Source organism: Netta rufina (assembly GCF_964035555.1).
Source record: "Netta rufina genome assembly, chromosome: 11".
Lineage (NCBI taxonomy): Eukaryota > Metazoa > Chordata > Aves > Anseriformes > Anatidae > Netta > Netta rufina.
In genome coordinates this window covers 4,737,454-4,756,341 of record NC_140134.1, presented here as the reverse complement: position 1 = coordinate 4,756,341, position 18,888 = coordinate 4,737,454, and the positions used below count along the sequence as shown (strand labels likewise).

At 37.8% G+C, this 18,888-nt stretch overlaps 1 protein-coding gene across 6 annotated transcripts in view; it reads right to left on the bottom strand.

Moving 5' to 3' along the window:
• Nucleotides 1-7,163: 7,163 nt before the first annotated feature.
• Nucleotides 7,164-18,888, bottom strand: part of TCF12 (transcription factor 12) — a 158,700-nt gene continuing 146,975 nt past the window's right edge. For 5 of the 6 annotated variants that reach the window (XM_084293472.1, XM_084293474.1, XM_084293475.1 and 2 more), the window contains 5 exons: nt 17,429-17,543; nt 16,420-16,591; nt 14,881-15,113; nt 11,568-11,721; nt 7,164-9,443 (listed from right to left, as the gene is read on the bottom strand). In XM_084293472.1, the coding sequence (XP_084149598.1) occupies nt 11,579-11,721; nt 14,881-15,113; nt 16,420-16,591; nt 17,429-17,543 (663 nt within the window). In that variant the 3' untranslated portion in view covers nt 7,164-9,443; nt 11,568-11,578. The remainder of the gene's footprint in view (nt 9,444-11,567; nt 11,722-14,880; nt 15,114-16,419; nt 16,592-17,428; nt 17,544-18,888) is intronic. The other variant, XM_084293473.1, reaches the window with a different exon arrangement.

Sequence of the window (18,888 nt, the reverse complement as noted above, 5' to 3'; positions counted from 1 at the left end):
TATCGCTTTCCCTGTCAAACTGGCCAAGTGCCACAGGTTTCTGCTTTCAGATGTAGCAAGAGGCAGAGGAATCACAGTGCAGCGCCATTTATGTCAGTGGCTCCTCCTCTGTTTTCTTATCTTATTTTTGTGGCTACCTACTGAGTTATCTTATCACTCTTTATAATCCTGCAAAACTCTGCAACTTGACCCCTCCACAGAAAGAGCTGACCTGCTTAGACCTCCCTGCTCTCTACTCCTGCTCCCTTCCTTGCAGAGCAAGTTGCTCTGTGCTTTGTTACTTTACAGCTTCTTTCTTACTGCCTATCTTACCCCCTCACTCCTTTTCCTAGCTCATTACATTACATTTCCTAGCTGAATGTGCACTCAGCTGTGTGGCCTCCTTGGAGTATGCTTAATTTCTCACTGTCCAGCCCGCTCTTTGATGTCTGATGAAGAAGGATACATCTTCTTTTCCATCTCTTCACATGTGCCTATTAATTACTCTCTTCAGAGAGGCTGTTTACTGACTATCACTCTGTTTACAATTGAATACAGCTAAACATTTGGTCTTCACAATTCCCCCTCTTCTACACCACCCACCCAGTTTCTTCCCAGTTGTTGCAAAATAGATGTCTCCAAATCACTTTATAAAATCACAGATGCAATATACTTACTTTCCCACACCCACCCTCCTGCTTTCAAACACTGCTTTCTCTTTACTTAGAGAGAAGTAAAGTAAGTCTTTATATTGGCGTTTCTGTCTCCAGTTCTCTAATAAAAACGCAGCAGTGAAGCTTAACAATTTGACCTGTTGCACATATCCTTACCTTGTGAATTGTGGAACACCCAGAAAGATCTGTGAGCTTCAGATTTCTGACCTGTGAAGAAAAAATATGAACTCAGTACAAAATACAAAAGTATGCCCACTCAAATGGGACTACGCATAAACTGTACATATGGTTTCATGGGATCAAGGGCCTTTGGGCGGAGGGAATTTTAATAGGATGGGGTGACTAAAAATTACTCCAGCAAACATATAGAAGGGAAGAATTATATGGTTATAATACTGCAACTCAGATCTAAGATGAAAATTCCTTCAGATGTCCTTCTCATTGTTCCATATGGAGCTTAAAATATTACAGAATAATGTGAAATAAATTGAAAACATGTGGGCTAAATTATGGTATTTTTTTTTTCTTCTAATGAACAGGTTATTGATAATCTTTTACCATTTGTATTTGTGAAAAGGAAAGAAGCAGGTACCTTAAAGAGTTTAGGAACTGATTTATGACAAGGTATATGAAGCACACCAAGTGTGGACATGACTAGGAAAGAGTGAGAGGAAGGCAGTCAGAGGGGCATGCACGGTCCACCAGTGGAACAACCTCCATATCCCCAAATCATTTAATCTGTGTCTTGGCATGGCATCCTTATCTGTACAGTTAGAGATGGTTACACAAGTTGCCTGTTACTTTCTAATTTTAGTTCCTGTTTTTAGCACCTATTACTTTACAGAATTTAACCATGGGAACCATCCTGAGAATTTGTGTTGAAATCTTTAAGGTTTTGCAGCAAAAATAACCTAGCCTTTCTGATAATTTGATTAAGAACTGTTGGTTTGTATATATCTCTTCTTTGATACTAATACTACAGAATTTTCCTGTCCATAAATTACTGCTTGCAAATGAGAATGGTAACAGTCTGTTACGGTATGTGTTTGTAGGGTCTTGAGTCAGGAGTGTCCTTTTTCCCTGAAAATGGCCTGTTTGACCAAACTACTAGTTCAATAAGCTTATGTTCAATATGGGCTTACTAGATTTGGGTTGAATGAGACTTCCCATGTAATTACTCCTGCCAGCCCCTAAGGTGAGTGTAATGCTGCATGCTGGCACTGAGAAGGACTTGCTCTCCATTTTCCTGTCCCCACTGCTTGCTACTGCTCGCTGCAGAGGAAGAGCCAACTGCTGCTTTACCTGAACGAGGCGTGACAGAGGCAGCCTCAGCACTGGGCCTGGAAGGAACAGCAGTCAGCGTGGATCAGGCTGGAAGTGAAGACGACTGGACCTAAAGCTGTAAGCCTGAAGGGACAAATCCTCCAAGATCGGCAAGGGTCCAGGCAAGAAGTGGCACAGGTATGAGGGGTAGAACTGCCTCTAACACCTGTGGAAACTAGAAGAAACCTAGTGTTGTTAAATATCACCATTGCTCTTCACACTGGCATGGTAGGCCTATACTACATTAACCATTTCATTAGGTAAACAGCAGGGGCATGTACCAGGAAACTGAAAGTTTGAAGCTTTCTCATGACCAATATTATTTAGAGACTATATTTAGAGGCAGTGGAATCGAGCTGGCGGGGTTGGGGGACAGGACAGAGGCAAGTGAAGGTGGTAGTCCAGGAAGAGCAATGGAAGCGTGCAGGGAACGCTCAGTTTGCACAACCTTAGAGTTAAAAAGCCAACAGTTACAGAAACAGTAGAATTAAGCAGTGTGCAGTTTTGCTTATTTTTCATCCATTATCCTGGATATGTAAAATAACTAAGCCACAAAAATAGACAGCAAAATACAGCAGACAGATGCTATTTTGGGCTTCATTCACACTTGTTTCCCTGATACCCCCGATGCTCCTATAAATGCCGTTTCTGTGTTTATATATATATATCTCTATATAAAAATACTTTATATTGAGAGCTCTATTGATACGTTTTTTATACTCCTATATAACAGGATAATGACAGGCACAAATTTATATTGTGTATAGTTACTGTACTTGAATTTTATGACACATTTACTGTTCTTGTGTGCTAGAAAAGGAATGAGCATTTAAAAAACTTTGTGTGTAATTACACTTTCAGCTATTAATTAATCATATAAACAAATTAAATGGACATTTAATTAAATGTTACTCTTTTAAAGCTAGAAATAGAGCCCATGGACTTCAAATTGATACTGTGTGCATTTGTTTTAATTAGGTAGTGTTAAGAATGAATGGACTTTAGTTGTTATATTTATATTTAAATACATTAACGTTTCCATCTTTGTATCATACATAGGATCATTTGTGAACTCTCTTTTGCTAGGTACTATACAAACACAAGGTGGATCTGCAAGACTTACTTCCTTTCTTTGTCACCTTTAAAAGAAAATATTGTGATACCTTCTTCAGCTTTTGCAAGCATCCACTGACTGTTCTGATGCTCAATTTTTTTTGAGATCGGTACTTTTTGTTTTAGCAAACTGAGGTTCTAGTTTAAGTGAATGAGGCCAGTACAGTAAACATAAAGTCCACAAATGCCCCCAGATGACTCATCTGATTTTGAAAGCTGTGTTTCACTGGTCAGAGAACATCATTTGAGAGTAGTCTGTAGCACCTATTGTGGTCATGCAGCAAACAAAATTAAGCCAGGAAGAAGGGGATGAGATGCTGATAAGGGTATTTCTTTTTTGTGAGATTTATTTAAAAGCTTGTTCTAATATAAAAGTTGAAGGAAAAACAAACAAAAGCAAAAAGCTGATAGGAACACAATTTGAACAGGAGCAAGTAGCACAGGAATAGTCTCACCAATTTGGAAATTATCTGCTCTGTTCTTTGAAATGTAGTAGATTGGAAGTTTGGACCTAAGCAAATGATCAGATATGGAAACTATTGGGCTATTTGATGTCTTTCTAATAAACACAAATTATGGCTAGTGGTTATTTCTGCTCCTGTGATAAGTTAATGCTTCCAGTACTGTTTATCTCTGCTCATTTAGGAGTCCCGGGGAGTAAAAGGCTGAGTGATGTTCTATTACTCAGACTTCTCATTCTACAGCTGGATTCTTAACTTTGTTTAGAGAACCTATTTTTGTAATGATTGCTACAGTTATTCATGTTGATCAAAGTTCTTTGGTCATATTTGAATATGAAACACCAAACTTTGACATTTCCACCACCAGTATTTCTTTTTCTTCTTTGCAGGGTGGATAGAGAGGACACAAGTAAGTGCACAATTTTATGTCAGAATTTCGGTGAGTGTAAGGAACCACTGAATTTCTTTGTATGTAAATAAGTGACCTAGCAAACTAGATCAATCTGCTCTGGCATTTCCCAAGTCTTAGCCATTAACATTTAGCAAAGGCAGACAGAAGAGGCCTCAGCAGACAAATAGGGACAAAAATCTATGTTACCAAGTTAGCAAGAAGATGGTGCATATTCATTTTGTACAAAAGTTTTACTATGATGCCCATTTACTTCCTCCTGGATTTTTTAAAGATGTGAATTGTTGAGTTTTCCAAAACAAATGTAAGTTAATATGTTATTCAGAGCTTTGAGGGAAAGAGAAATAGCGCAGAATTTGCTCCAGCTATATGATCTGCATTGATGCCTCTCACACTTTTCTGTAAATCCAGGACAAACAGGAGTCTGTCTAATGTTGACTGAATTTTAAGCTAATTGAAAATTACTTTCTCATCTGTTCAATCACATTTAGCAACAGTTACTTTTCTTACTGATGTAGTTTATATTTCATTCCTTTTTAAAAAATTACTATTTCGTTTAGATGATACTCTTAAAAAACAAACAAACAAACAAACAAACAAAAAACAACAAAAAAACAGTGAATCTCTCCTGAAAATGAAACTGCTTTGATGTTCTTGTTCGTCTGTTTAACTGAAATAACCAGACTTCCAAAATATTTAGCACAGCCACTGACTTCCTGAGCCCTCCAGGATCAGTTATGATCAACTTTTTGATAAGATTTCTATCTGGATTGGTATTTGATACCACTCTAAGATTTGTTTTTATTTTTTAAATCACTTCTTCTTTAACAGTATTAACAGACACTGTTAATTGCCTTGGAAAGTTTGAAAATTCAGGATTAAGAGAATTGATAGGGATTCCTTTTACAACCCAGGTGATTTGCAGTTTTGGAGCCTTAGGCCTGATCTGTGCAGTTTATGTCCAATACAAACATTCCCAGGTGGCTGCAATCAAACATCTAAACCAGCTGAAGTCATGCTGAACATGCACATGCAGTTGCTTGGGGTATCACTTGAACAGGACATTGGGGTTTTCACAAGGGGATAAACTCTCATGATTTTGCTATGGCATCCATGTTGATGGTGGGATTAACCATTCAGTAAAACAAATGTTGCTGAAACAGTACAAAACTTCCTGCAAATGGCACCTGACTTATCTGCAGTTTGACAGAGGAGACCCAGAGGGAAAAGAAAGGAGGATTGTTGCAGTCCCTGTTAGCGCCATTTCCCCCCACTCTGCAGGTCCCATGCTCTGCATGCGGCACCGCTTCAGCGACGCTGCCTTGCCGCAGTGGGCAGGCGAGCAGCAGGAGGCAGTGCAGCCTCTGCAGCGGTGTGCTGGGCTGCGAGGCTCCATCCCCAGGCTGGCGATGCCCTGGGACCTGGGCAGCTGCACGGTGGAGCTCAGCTCTGCCTGCGCCTTGCCTTAATCATCTCTGTTGGGCCTTCTTACATCCCATTCCAGAAATGCTGCTAGGCCTTAGAACTGGGACATGTTATTTCTTCCTTCTACAGGACATTCCAGTGTCAACAGGTTACCTATACTAGAATACATAAGGTGTGAGTGTTACCAATGAAAAGCAAAAGCAAACTTTACTTTCTAGTACCTAGGCTGTCTTTTAAAGAGATCTGTGTTTTAGTTTGCCAACATTTCCTGATGTTAATGGTGAAAACGTTAGCACTTCTATGAAGAATCTAGAATTGTATTTTTAACAGTTTTTACCTAGTGCTGGATAAAGAAAGGTGGAATCCATTTTAAGACTTTCCTGATGTTTTTTTTACAGTTTACAGGAGAACTTACCTGCTGTATTTCTGATGCTCAGAGATTCTTAGCATAATCTTATCTACTTAAGGGTATCCCAACATGCACCTCTTCCAGTCAAAAAGGGGAGCAAGTAATAAAACGCAGAAAAAGAAGGAAATGTAAAAAGAGGAATGAATGATCAGTGATCAGAAAATATATGCAAACAAGATAGCAGAAGTGCAGTGAAGAAAAGAAAGAAATGGAAAATGCCATTTTTACTCTCCGAAAATGTGAGACTTGCAAGACTCACTCAAAAATAAGAGAACAGGAGTGATGATGAATACTCAAAAATGCTCTATTTAGAATTACTACTGGAGTAATTTAGAATTTAAGATTCTAAATTGAGCTCGGGAGGGCACCAGTGCGCCTCCTCAACAGCTACTAATAAAGGTTAACAACCAAAGGCCACTTACCTGGCTGGGCCTCATCTCCTGTATTTGCCTAGACCCACCAGGGATGTGCCTGCGATAGAAATTCTGACGTATTAGAAAGCCTTACCGCTGTAACTGCGCTGACAAGCCTTTTACAATCTGAACTAGAACATAAACATTGCAGAGAAAGGACGCTACCAAGCATGGGAAATGAGGCAGTACACAGTAGCCATGCGGACTGGCAAACACCACATTCAGTTAAACACCGTAAGTTATATATATGGCATTTCTATTTGCCTTTTTGTCTGATGAGTTTTTCCCAGGGATATTTACTTTAGAGGAGAGTTAAAGAAAAACGAAGATCCTACAGAACTGGAGTTGCTTTTTACTTGAATTTTGTAGCTTAAACAGTTGTTAATTAGAAGTTGCATGAAGATTTCACTGTCTGATTTTGTATGCTTTGACCATTGTACACTTCTGTTTTCTTTCATTTGCACTAGGAGGAAGGAAAAATGGTAGGAAATATGATCATTTTAATTTCAAGATTAAGCCACAGACATTTTTTCATGTAATCTGCACAGGTGCATGAAACAATTCAGAAGCAACTCAGCACTGTGAACTTCAATGTACAAAGCAGGCTTAGATCTTAGAAATCCATCTTAAGGACAGGCAAAGTAAAGGAGCAAGACACAGCAGTAGGCACGCACCTACAGGAGCGGCTTCTGCCCTGTTTGCTATCTGCCTGTGCAATTCCTTTTGTGAACAGTGCAGGTTAGGTGCTGCTCCTCCTCAGCTCAGTGGGAATTTCTGCATTGGCTTCAAGGAGAACAGCAAGACCACTTCTCACACCTGCCACTCACACTGCGTGCTCTGAAAATGTATGTTAGGTTTTATTTGGATAAAGGCAGATGATGCTTTGCCAGTGTTTTTCAAGCAGCACATTACCTATGAGGAGAGAGAAATTTAAAAAACTCACTGATTTACCATGTTAAAAAAAGATGGCACATTTATTGCTACATAAATGTTATATACATAGTGTTTTCTGTTACATTGACAGAAATTTTTTGAACTTCTTGCTGCTGGTTGGAAAGGTTTATCAGCAATACCTTGAAATTTGACACAGGGTACAAATCTGCAATAAACCAACAATGGAAACTGGAGAACAAGATGAGAAGCAATTCATCTCGGACAATTAGCTCTTACAATACTCCATAGGTACTACACGGTATGCTAGAACCCTACTATGGTCTTACAATGCTATTGTAAATTTCTGATATTAATGAACAGGTTATGGTAAATAACCCTACATTTTTACTACCTAATATAGTAAAATAAAGTAAGAAACTTTTTACTGAAAACTTTTTCGATTTCAAAAATCTAGAAAGAGTAATATTTAGAATTCAAGAAATTTTCTTACAAGATTATTGTATAAAAGACTAGCTACAGTGAAAAATAAGCCAAATGTTTTTTTCTTTCTATTTTATGAAGGAAAGCTTCTGGGCATACTGCAAAGTCTAATATAGCCAAAAAGACAACAAGCTTAGAAGGAAAAAGGCCAGGCAGTGGCACGTGATCACTTTCACACGTCATAAGCAACAAATTTGTTTAGCTGATAAACACTGAAATGAAGAACAAGGCCACAGATATAATCAGGTGTTATTGATGGTATATGCAAATTAAAGTAATAGAAATGAGTCCACTAATTTCACAAACTGTTTTGTTAGGAACCATCCAAAACATGAGCTTAAATTCATTAGTTTATTTTAACAATCCAGCTTTTGTTCTTTCAAATTAAATGACTTCATAAAAATTATTGTTTTGTTCCTGGTTTGTGTGTGAACCAATTGCCAGTGATGAAAGATGCACTATATAACAATAGCTCAGACAACCTTGGCTTAGGAAATTTCCTCCCATGGTCATTGCAGTGGAAGACAGTTTCCATGGAAGTTCAAAGGGATTTTAACCATTTCAACACATTTGTGACAAAGGAATACTTATGGACACTGTTCTGGTGGATTAACATTTTAATGCTAATATGGCTTGGGAGGGGTCATTTGTTTGCACTTGATTCACATGGATTTTTTTCTCCACTGACAAGCCATACAAAAATGACAAGATAATTGATGTATACAGTAAGGAAAAGTTGGTGACCATTGCTCTTATATTCCATTAGTTAAATAAGCCCACCTTACTGGTGGTTATATCATCACACTACCTGCCACGGTGAATTTAGGATTTTACTATTCACCAAAATTGCAGCCTGAAAAAAATCTCCTTTGTATTTTAATGCATTTTGTGCTTACGTACAGCTAACACTTTACATGTACTATATGTAGTACTTACTGCTCGGAAAACAAAGCAACTCTAACAAAGTAGATTCTCCCCACCCAATTTACACTTCACGTTACAAGCTTTACTATGAAGCCTAGAAGCCTAAAAAGGTTTTGTTTATAATTAGAAAAAAAAACATTTGAGGAAAGTCTGAGGGAAAATAAAAATCAATTTTTAAATCTAAGAAATGTTATGGTCACAGTATTGCTCCTGCCTGCATGCAGCCTTCAGGAGGCCTCTTACTGGCTTTAACCATGGAGCTCAGCATGGAAGGGGAACTATGACCATAACTGTTCAGATTACCAGAGACCAAAAATAACATAAAAAAAGCTATACCAAGGAATAGTTTCCTATTGCATGGAAAACACTAGTCATATGGCAAAAGGAGAGGAAAGGACAACAAAAGACTTTTCCCTTCCTTTTTTAAGACACTAATAGGTATGCTGGGAATGCTACGGGTCGACGGTTGTCACTGCTTTGTTCTCTGAATGTGAACAGCTTTAGTAAATGCTGGCATCCTGCTGAAATTTTATCAGCTTTTAACATGTTAACTTTTCCCTTTATATGTAGACCTTTACAGTTCCATAACAATAAATAAAATTTGTAGTTACAATGCATTTGTCAATTCAGTTTAGGCACAAGGCAACTTCCACAATGAGTGGAGAGATCACAACAGTCTCTGATTGTGCAGAAGCGACACACTGCTTGCAACAGAATGATATGTTCAGAGTATTTCACGGGCTGAAATTCTATCTGAAGATCTTGTATCTTCAATCCTGATGCAGGTGTTGACCAGTAGCTTTGATCATAAGATTGCATTTGGGTTTCTTGCTTCAAGTGTTTTCTCCTGTCAGGTTTGTGTCTTCATATAACGTTAGTTGTCTGTGTCCTTGTGAAGAAAGGTCACCTTCTGTGTATCCTACCAATAATTCTGGAATTCTAGAAAGAGATTTGGAAGAACAAAAGAGTATTAGGAAAAGAAGCATAATATAACACTATTGAATGAATCTGAAATGTATTTCAGGGCATTTTCAGTCAGTTAAGCGCAAAAGAAAATCACACTGAGGGGTCCGAAGTCTTTTTTCCCCAATGCATATCCACCACACACAGCAATTCCATAAAAGCTAACGGATCTCTGATCTCCTGGTGGGGAAGGTAAGGCAGCTCCATCTCCATCCTGCTCAATTATTGGCTATCTGCTGTGAACCAAATTTACATCAACAAACTAGTTTTAGCCATGCAGCCGAGCAGTTACTAAAACCTTCACATGCTAGAAACACGTTATAAAACAGGACACTTGTTACTTTTCTACTGTAAAAGCAGTTAAAAACCACAATTCCTGAGTTCAACAACTTAGTTTGGTTAAAAATATGTTATGTAACTGCTGTATGGTGGTTCTCTCAAACTAGTAAGGATGCCAAACTAGCATAAAGTAATCTAGACCACAAAGAAAAGCTAGATAATGGTCTGCTTTTCTGAGAGTTACTGAGCTTGAACAGCTTACTCTCAGAAAAACTGCATATTTAGACTCTTTGGGTATAGGAGAAAGCTTATTACCTGTGAAACTCAGAGGTAAGAAACTGCAGTTTCATTCAACTTTGACTCTTGTACTCATATTTGTAAAATATGCAAGAGACGGTACCTAATTTAAATCACTTCTGTTGAAGGTAGACATTACCCTATACATAAGGAGCCTGTAACAATCTTCTCACGTCAACTTCATGCTTTAGTCATTCTGCAAAATTATTGCTATTTCATAGTGCTGTGTTTTTGGAAGTGCCTCATATGAAAGCAAAGATAGACTTCTGAAATATGGCAAAATTCATTTGAAACAAAATACAGAATCTGTAAATCAAGAATTATCTAACAAATCAAAAACAGCCTTTTGCTCTGGTATGAAAAAAAAAATAAAGCAATTCATGTCACCTTATTTTCCTTAAAATATGCAAATAAATAAATAAATCCATTTAGCTGATGAAGAAAGAAGCTGCCTGTAAGAAAATAGGGGAAGTACTAACTCAAATAAGGCTCGATTTAAATGCCATTCTGTTGCTTTGTAAAGAATACCATAATACACTTCCATGGGATACATTCTGGCAAGATACTCTCACCTGAAGCTGAAATAGAAATGAAACTGTCTATATAAACAACGACAGAAGCGCCCTCCCAAAGCATAAAATTTTCAGATGATTTTAGATGAAAATCAGGGCATCAAACAGCATTGAACCAGATCTGTGTTGGTAACTCTTTTGAAAGTGGCAACAGCACTACTGTTTTACAGACATGGAATATCTAACATTTCTCGTTAAAGACAAATTTTTCCCACTTAACAAAGAAAGATAAACACCACATAATAAAACCCAAATCAACAACTTCGGAAGGAAAAGCCTCATTCTTGTAAGGCCTCCCCGCCAGCCTGTTTTAAATGAGCCATCTCATACTGAACTATTTGGAGCATTTGGAAACACTGCTTTGTCTTGCAAAGCTGCTAGCATTGCTTTTTAAATCTTAATTCGCGATCTGTATTAGTGGAGATAGCTCAGGTAGCTCGCCATCTCTGTTGGGCAAGTGATAGGAGGGAAACTGACCGGCCCTAAGCCAGACAGCAAACCTCTAAGATGAGAAGTACCTCCAACTGCTTCTACCAGCCCTGGGACACAAGGCACGGATTTTTAAATGAACTGAGGTGATATTTAGACCACTTAAAGATGTATAATTCATCTCTATTACTCTTGGCTTATCTATCAGGCTGTTATCTATTCCTCTGATATCATGCCAAGAAGGCCACCTGAGCCAAGAGACATAACCATCAGTAAAAACAGATGAAAATGGACAGAATTCCACTAAAATTTCCTGGGTTTTTGTTTTATTATAAAACTACACAAATCTGCACGCTTTTGCTCCTGCTTAGAAATAGGGAAGTATTTAGCAATATCAAGAAGTTTGTACTAATGACAGCTCAGTAGCTGAGAATAAACAACTAGATCTTCTGAATTTTAGCCAATAAAAAGCAACAAACAGAACAAATGTTACCAGAGCCACCCCGCTCTAGACAAGACGTACCTGGCTGGTGTTCACATATGACCCATAGGGTTGGTAGTTTCACTCAGGCCAGGGTGGCTTCCTGGGTGTGGTGTTGGCGGCTCTGCCGATACGGCAGAAACTTTTTCTTCTTCCCTTCTCTTAAGGCAGGCTGCTTTAGGATTTAGATTTCGCTCTGTAACAGAAAAATGATTCTTAACATCCTGTATGCTGATACCAAAGGGAGTATCAACACATTAATCACTGCAGTAAAAATAGCACTGCAGCTTCCCTTTCCTGAGTACTTACAGCCCTGTGTTAAAGCCCAGGTGCCTAAAGCTGCAGACAAGTCCTACTGAAAGTCCAACTCATAGATTAGTATTTTAAAACAAATTAATAATAATACTAATAATAAACACAACAAAACACATAACTTACTACCTGCCTACATACACCTTCAAAAATATTGAAGAACAAAAAATTGCCTCCCTTGTTACACAAAGTAGCTAGAAATACAAGCTGAGAAAAAAATGTCTGCAATTTACAATGAAATAAAGCACATTTTTGCATTTTATGTTGAAGTCATACCAACCCTTCCTACATCAACACTGCTTTTAGTAAAGCTAATGCTTCTTTCTTCACCTTAAGTATTAGCTCATTAGACAAGGCAGAATTTCTTAAGACACTAATCCTCTACATTCACCGCCCATCTTGGTTATCCATCATATTCTCCCCAATTCACTCATACAGCAAAAAGGTTATTATTTTTTTAAAACCTTATTTCCTCTCGCATTATAAAGCCACTACTTTATAATAGCCAGCTGTGGACTAACTATCAAAATATTTCCATCAGTATGTTTCTACTTCCCCAGTTACCTCCACATATGTAGATTTGAATCTAGTTTTCAAATAATTTACAGCTTCTAAGAGTCACCTGTTTCTGTCCTTCAAAATGGCTTTTCATGAAATCAAAAGACAACAGACAAATCTCAGTGGCCAAAAAGACGCACGAAGGTACGTAATATATTCTGTCAACTGAAAGAAGTGATTTTTCTCCTCAGTGCATATTGAATTTAATCAGCATTTTGAAGTATTTTTCTTGTTCTCAGTGAATTGTGTTTTGCAGTTTAAGATGGTGAGTATGATTTTTAACTGTAAAGAAACTGCCAAAACAGAGCAGACAGCATGAGCTCAGTGCAGGAACTCTTAGATCTTCCCTTCTACAGCACTGATGCCCCACTAATAACTGCAGTCTGCTGACCCCTGTTCATCTTACAGGGTGTTTCTCTAGCTGATCTGACAGAGGCAATTGTACTTCCACTCAAACCATTATCAACAGCCTCCTACTGGAATTGCTAAGGATGATCACTCACAAAGAGTCTGCTGGGAAAAAAAAAAGTAACTTCTCTGAACTACAGTTTTCTTCATTTAAATGTGGCTGGCCTTTAAGTTTTAAAGAAGATGTAATTATATGGAAACTTTGAAAGGAAGTTAATTTACAGTGATTTAGGAAACGGAGATGAAAATGCTAGCCTACAGTTAAAGCTTAATATCTGAAATGTTTCATTTTGAATAGCACTAATCACAAAATGGGAATATGCTTTACCAGCAGAGAGAGGAAATTGTTTATGCTATTATATAATGCACTGGCAAAAGCTCTGGATACCACACAAAGCTCTGGTCACTGAGTTTTAGGATACTTAATTGAGCTTGGAGCAGGTGCAAAGAAAGACAAGAGAAAATGAGGAATGCAGCCTCTCACAAGAGGCACGGTGTGCTTGTGACAGTCTTCTTCAAATGCACAGAGAGTAAAGTACAAGGTGAGATATGAACATGAGGAAGGGAAAAATCTTGACTTAATTTGGACTTCATAGATAGTTTAACTGCCAATACATTTAGGAAAAGATTTCTAATACAGGCGTAAGGTATGGAAGTAACCAAGGCAAAAGTGATCTCATTTATTTTAATGCAGCACTTTGTATGGTTTGCATGGCCTGTAGAAGTAGGGAGTGGACCTGATGTGTTTAGTCCTTAAAACATGCCTCATTAATGTTCTTCCGACTTCTTCATAATAGTCAATCTTATCTTCCAGAGAAAGACAAGCATTTTCAGACCAAAAAAATCCCGAGGTCAAAGTCTCAGAGATGCCAAGACTAGCTGGTGCCACACAAAGCTCTGGTGACTTTAATCTCATTTGTCTGCAGCATAATCACAGTTTCTGCATGTAGCATGCAAGAACTCTGACTGGAGACGGCGCGTTTTAGTAACAGTTCCGTCAGTACAACTCTGCCTGAAAACCCTTTGCGCCTCACCCTCACCATGAAGTAGCTAAGCTTGCGTTAGGATGCTCACTCTGTAGCTTCCAACAGACTAAACAATTGCTTTTACCTACAGCAAGCCACAAATTTGGAAATGAAAGTAACGTACACAAAAATAAATCACTGATATCCTTCAGTGACATCAGTGATTCAAAGATGTAGCACGCGAAGCAACTGACCACTGGCATCATCCACATCTGAAAGAATTCCGAGTTCTTGATGTGCTTACACCCGTGAGGTACCAAAGGAAGATGGTTACTCTATAGTCCAAGGGAGCAAAGTAGAAGAATGCTCACCAGTTTCAGTGACAGCTACCTGAGGGACAGAGGTGTCTCACAATTGTAACACCTCTATCATTAAGTGAGATTAAAAGTCATCAGTAGCTTTACTAACAAATGAAAACAGAACAGTTGAAGATCTAACCGTGATTCCCAGAGGAAGCATTTTTCTTTACAGAAAGTGAACTGCAAAAAGAATTCTTCCTTCTGCAACTACTGATAAGCCTATTTCTTCCCTGGAAAAATCAAGAGATCATGGAAAGAAAATACATGCAAAACCAACCTCTATTTACTTCAAGCAGCTGCAGGTTTCCTCCCCAAACTATGCTTAATGCAAAAAGCTAAGTAAATGCAGTTAAATTCACTGCATTTTTAAATTTCAGTTGCATGGGGTTCATCTTAAATCGGATCTCTGATTTTTGATAACGTTTCCGTACTACTAAATAAGTACTTTTTACAATTTAAAGCAAGACGTGTCAACGTTTTAATTAACTGATTTGCCTAGAAAACTTGGATAGCAAAATGGCTAGGAAAATACATATGAAAAAAGTATAAACCTAACACTCCCATCCATCCTTCCTTTCTTTCTTTTCATTAAAAGCAATTCCTTGCTTTTCCTAAAGAACTTCAACATAGTTACAGAACAGCTAACGTGCCTTCAGTGATTTGCATTGAGTTGTGCAGATTACAAGAGACCAGCACCGTTCCATGAACAAAGCCACCCTGCAAATTGCCACAGCACAACAATGGGCTACTCACCTCTCACTTGTTGCTCTAGACTGAGGATGACTGCCACAGCCTGGTGAAGAATAAGCAGTTTTGTCTGTGGTTTTTCACTCTTCAGATGAAGCTGACACATTCGGCCAAGTTCTTTAAATGCCTCGTTAATATCTCGTACACGCAAACGTTCTCTAGCATTATTTGCCATTCTCCTCTCCTTTTCTCTTTCTATTTTCTGCTCTGGGTTTAAATCCTCATCTTCATTAGTACTGCTGCAAGAAAGTGTAAATAGAAGTATACTGAAATTTCACTTTTACTTCAAACAACTCACTGTGCTAGTTCAAAATTCTTAGCTGATGAAATTAAAACTTCTTCCCATTTATTCTATTGTATACTGAACTATAAATAAGCAAAAAAAAGTTAGAAATTAATGCTTAAGTACTCAAAGTAATTCTTGTCACTCCTGTAATTTCCAGAAAATAAATGTTCAATGGCTTCTGCCTGAAGAATATCCACACAATATTGTCTACAGATGGCAAATGCTTCCAGGAAAGTACAGCGAACGTGTTGTCCCCTTGAAGCAAAAGAAATACCTTAACTACTGCTTTATTCAATTACTGACACATGTTCAAATAGTTAGAGATACTCAGCCATCTTTTCAGGTGAAGAATAAATCATTTTCAACCAGTAACTTTTGCTGGTTTCCAATATATTAGCTTATACAAAAAGGTATTCAAGTAGTTTTCAATTTAATGCGCTTATTGAAAAACATTTTAATTTTGTTAAAGATCTACCTGGTCAGTTTGAAAACTTTTCTTTCTTTTAATGTCCAAGATAGGGCTGAACAGTTATATTCAGATTTTTTTTTCATTTCACTTAAAATTATTATATTAAGTCGTGTAGCTTTTTTTCCCCCCCCACATATGGGACTGTTCATTCAAGTCAAAAACTGCTACAAAGCCTCTTCTCCACTAAAATTAATATCCTAAAATGTCATTAAGCAGCTATGATGGTAGAGACTCCACTGCCTGTGGTTGCAAGGTTCAGATTGTTCATTGGTATCTCAAATTTCAATGCTTGTATCAGGCCTATCAGGCAGATCCAGAAGCATTTTACCTGGTGTGAGTTCCAGTTTTTTTGGTCTGTGGTTTGAGAAGGGAAAAAGAGTTCTGAAATTGTACGTACATGTCATATTCACCCCAGTCCACAGTTTATCAGGCCACTGTTCTCCACAGCTACTGGCTCCCACTTAGAAGAGGAGCCCTGGCCTAGGTACAAGGATTACATGTCTTGGACACTTCCATCCTCTACACTGGCCGGGACTGTCTCAATCTTTTATGCTAGTTATCTCTATAGGCAAGGCACTTACACAACGGAATGCATAATTTTCAGATGATGTTCCTGGAAAAAAAATCTTCTATTCAAATAGATACAATTACTGTAAGCTGTCTTTTTATTTCATATGCACAGAGGTAATGCAAAAGCTTTAAAATAAACTTACTAAACTTAAAGACAATCTACAACTTACACAGAGCGTTAATTAAGCACCAAATTCATTAGCTCACGTCAGTGACCCACCTTGTTCTGCCTCTAGACGAAACCTTGATATCCTTCTGGGAGGACTCATCATCTGATTTCATGTCATCCGATGAGGGGGGTTCATGTATATTTTCATCCTTCTCCTTATGTTCAGACTTGATTTCTGTTGGACCTATAGCCACAGACTGGCTCTGCAAGCCACCTGACAACGCTGCAAGCAAACAGATCAGTGTGACTATCAAAGGAGTGGAGTATTTCTCCCTGTCACAGAACCTCAAGCAGATACTGCAGATGGCAGGCCAGAACACAGCAAGGAAACCAACACAAGGAACCATGCTCTGGTAACAGAAATAAAAGAGAGAGCCTGGTAACACTGCTGTATTTGGACACATGTCATGAGGCTGTAAAGGAATTGTAATAATCAAGAGTAGCTTGACCAGAAAAATACACTGTAAAATACAGAAGGCCATTCTGCAAAGTAAGAAAATTTGCACCTCGGGTCTGGGCTGCAAATCTAAGGGCACAGCTGCACTGACAGAGGCTTGGGGCTAGGCCAAATCTGCAATACACATCCCTAAATGGAGCAAGCATGTTAATGAATAAGCTGACTTCTGTTTCCTATAGCTTACTTCTTTAGGCTAAAAATTGAGCGAACTGTAAACAGTTGTGTGGAGAGACTTCCTTTTATTGGTCAGATTGAAATCAGTCATCATATCACTCTGTAACCCTCCTGGCTGATTTGGAAATGGCTGCCACGCTGCAAATGGCATTACGGCATCTCAAGCTACAAGGCAGCTGGAACGCAAAGCGTTCTACTGAAACTATACAGGGACCAGTCCAACACGGGGATGCCCTCCACGTTTTTGCAGTAATCCCTAACAGAGGTAGTTTATAGGATTTAAAATTGAAGTTAATTCTCATTTCTCAACTCTACTTATGTTCCTATCCCCCCCTTTCTGTATTGATTCACATTTACCAAGATCTACAGCCTCCCTGTCTCCAGATTAATCCTGACACCATTGAGCATTTAATATTGTTGGAGAGTTACCTCTGTAGCTTTCTTGTGTTTTATGATTTAGTTCTGTGCTCTGAGCAGAAACTGAACTGGGAAGAACTGAATGGTTGCTGTTGAGGCTGACACTTTCTTCCCGATGAGTCCCAACCTAAAAAAAAACAAAGCAAACATTTCAATTAAATACGTGATTCAAAGAAACAGTCCCAAATGAAAGTTTAAAAGACCAAGTATTTGCTGGATTAGAGACCAGAGTTCAAGTTTTACCTCAGTAAGGGTGAGATTTAGTTGAAAGATGCTGTTACACTAAACCACTTGATTACAGCATATTGGATTAAGCTGTGCTTCAAACAATGACCAACACCTGTTTGGAATAATGTAGCAACCTAACAATTTTTTTCAGTATTATCCCACAGATCACTGCAGAACTTTATTCTTGATTTATACCTGATTATAAGATTTGATTAACATTAGATTGCTTTAAGCTATTATGACCATCAACTGCAGTACTCCTAAAATTTTGATCCTTTAATGAAAATCACAAGGAATAGTAATTTTCACTGCTTGTGAACGTGTGCATGTATACATATATGTACACACACTTAAATGTGTGTTTCTATATTTAAAAAAGAAAACAACATCTCCTCACTTCCTGATTACTAAAACAGGAGTAGGAAAAAAATGCATCTAATTTCAAAATATTACTTTATTCACTTTAATATTTTTCCTCAGCTAAACATATTGGGTCTAGTTCCATAACTGAATCTTATCATATGAAAATAATCCAGGCATCTAACTATTCTTACCACCCGCTGCATGTAATATATAATTTCTTTCATAATATAACAATTAAATTTTTAAGAAGTATTGAGAAGAAATCGTAAAAAAATCTCAATCTTACAAGAACTTTAATAAATTATACTTATGTAATGTAGCCATGAGTGCAAATATATGGCTTGAAGAGGCAAATTTATTTTAAAAAAAGCAACAATCCTGCTGCTCAATAGAGAATACTGTTATCGATGCAAGCATCCATTAAAAGAATACCATTCTTTAGTCTGAAAATGGAAGAGGTAAAGACAAACTGCCTGAATTTAAATAAATTGGAATATGGGCCATTTAAAGCTTTTGATTCCTAAAGAGACAAAAGTCCTTTAAATATTTATAACATAACCAACATAATGCAATTAAACAGTTAAAAAAAAAAAAAAAAGAACAAAGATGAGGGATTCTACTATTATTTGTATAGTTACAAGAATTGGCTACAGATGAAGCTTTTTATTGGAACAGTAGCAAACATGTCAACTAGAAGATTAAGCCTTTAATTAAATAGGTTTATTGCCTGGAGTTACACATGAGAACCACTGTTTTTCAATAAATCCTTCAATCCTAGTAAACTGCTGAGCTTTGAATCCCTCTTGAGTAATTAATGCAGCTTTTACCTTTCATGTCTTAGTATGGATTTTACCCAGAGAGAGATAAATACCCTTATGCAA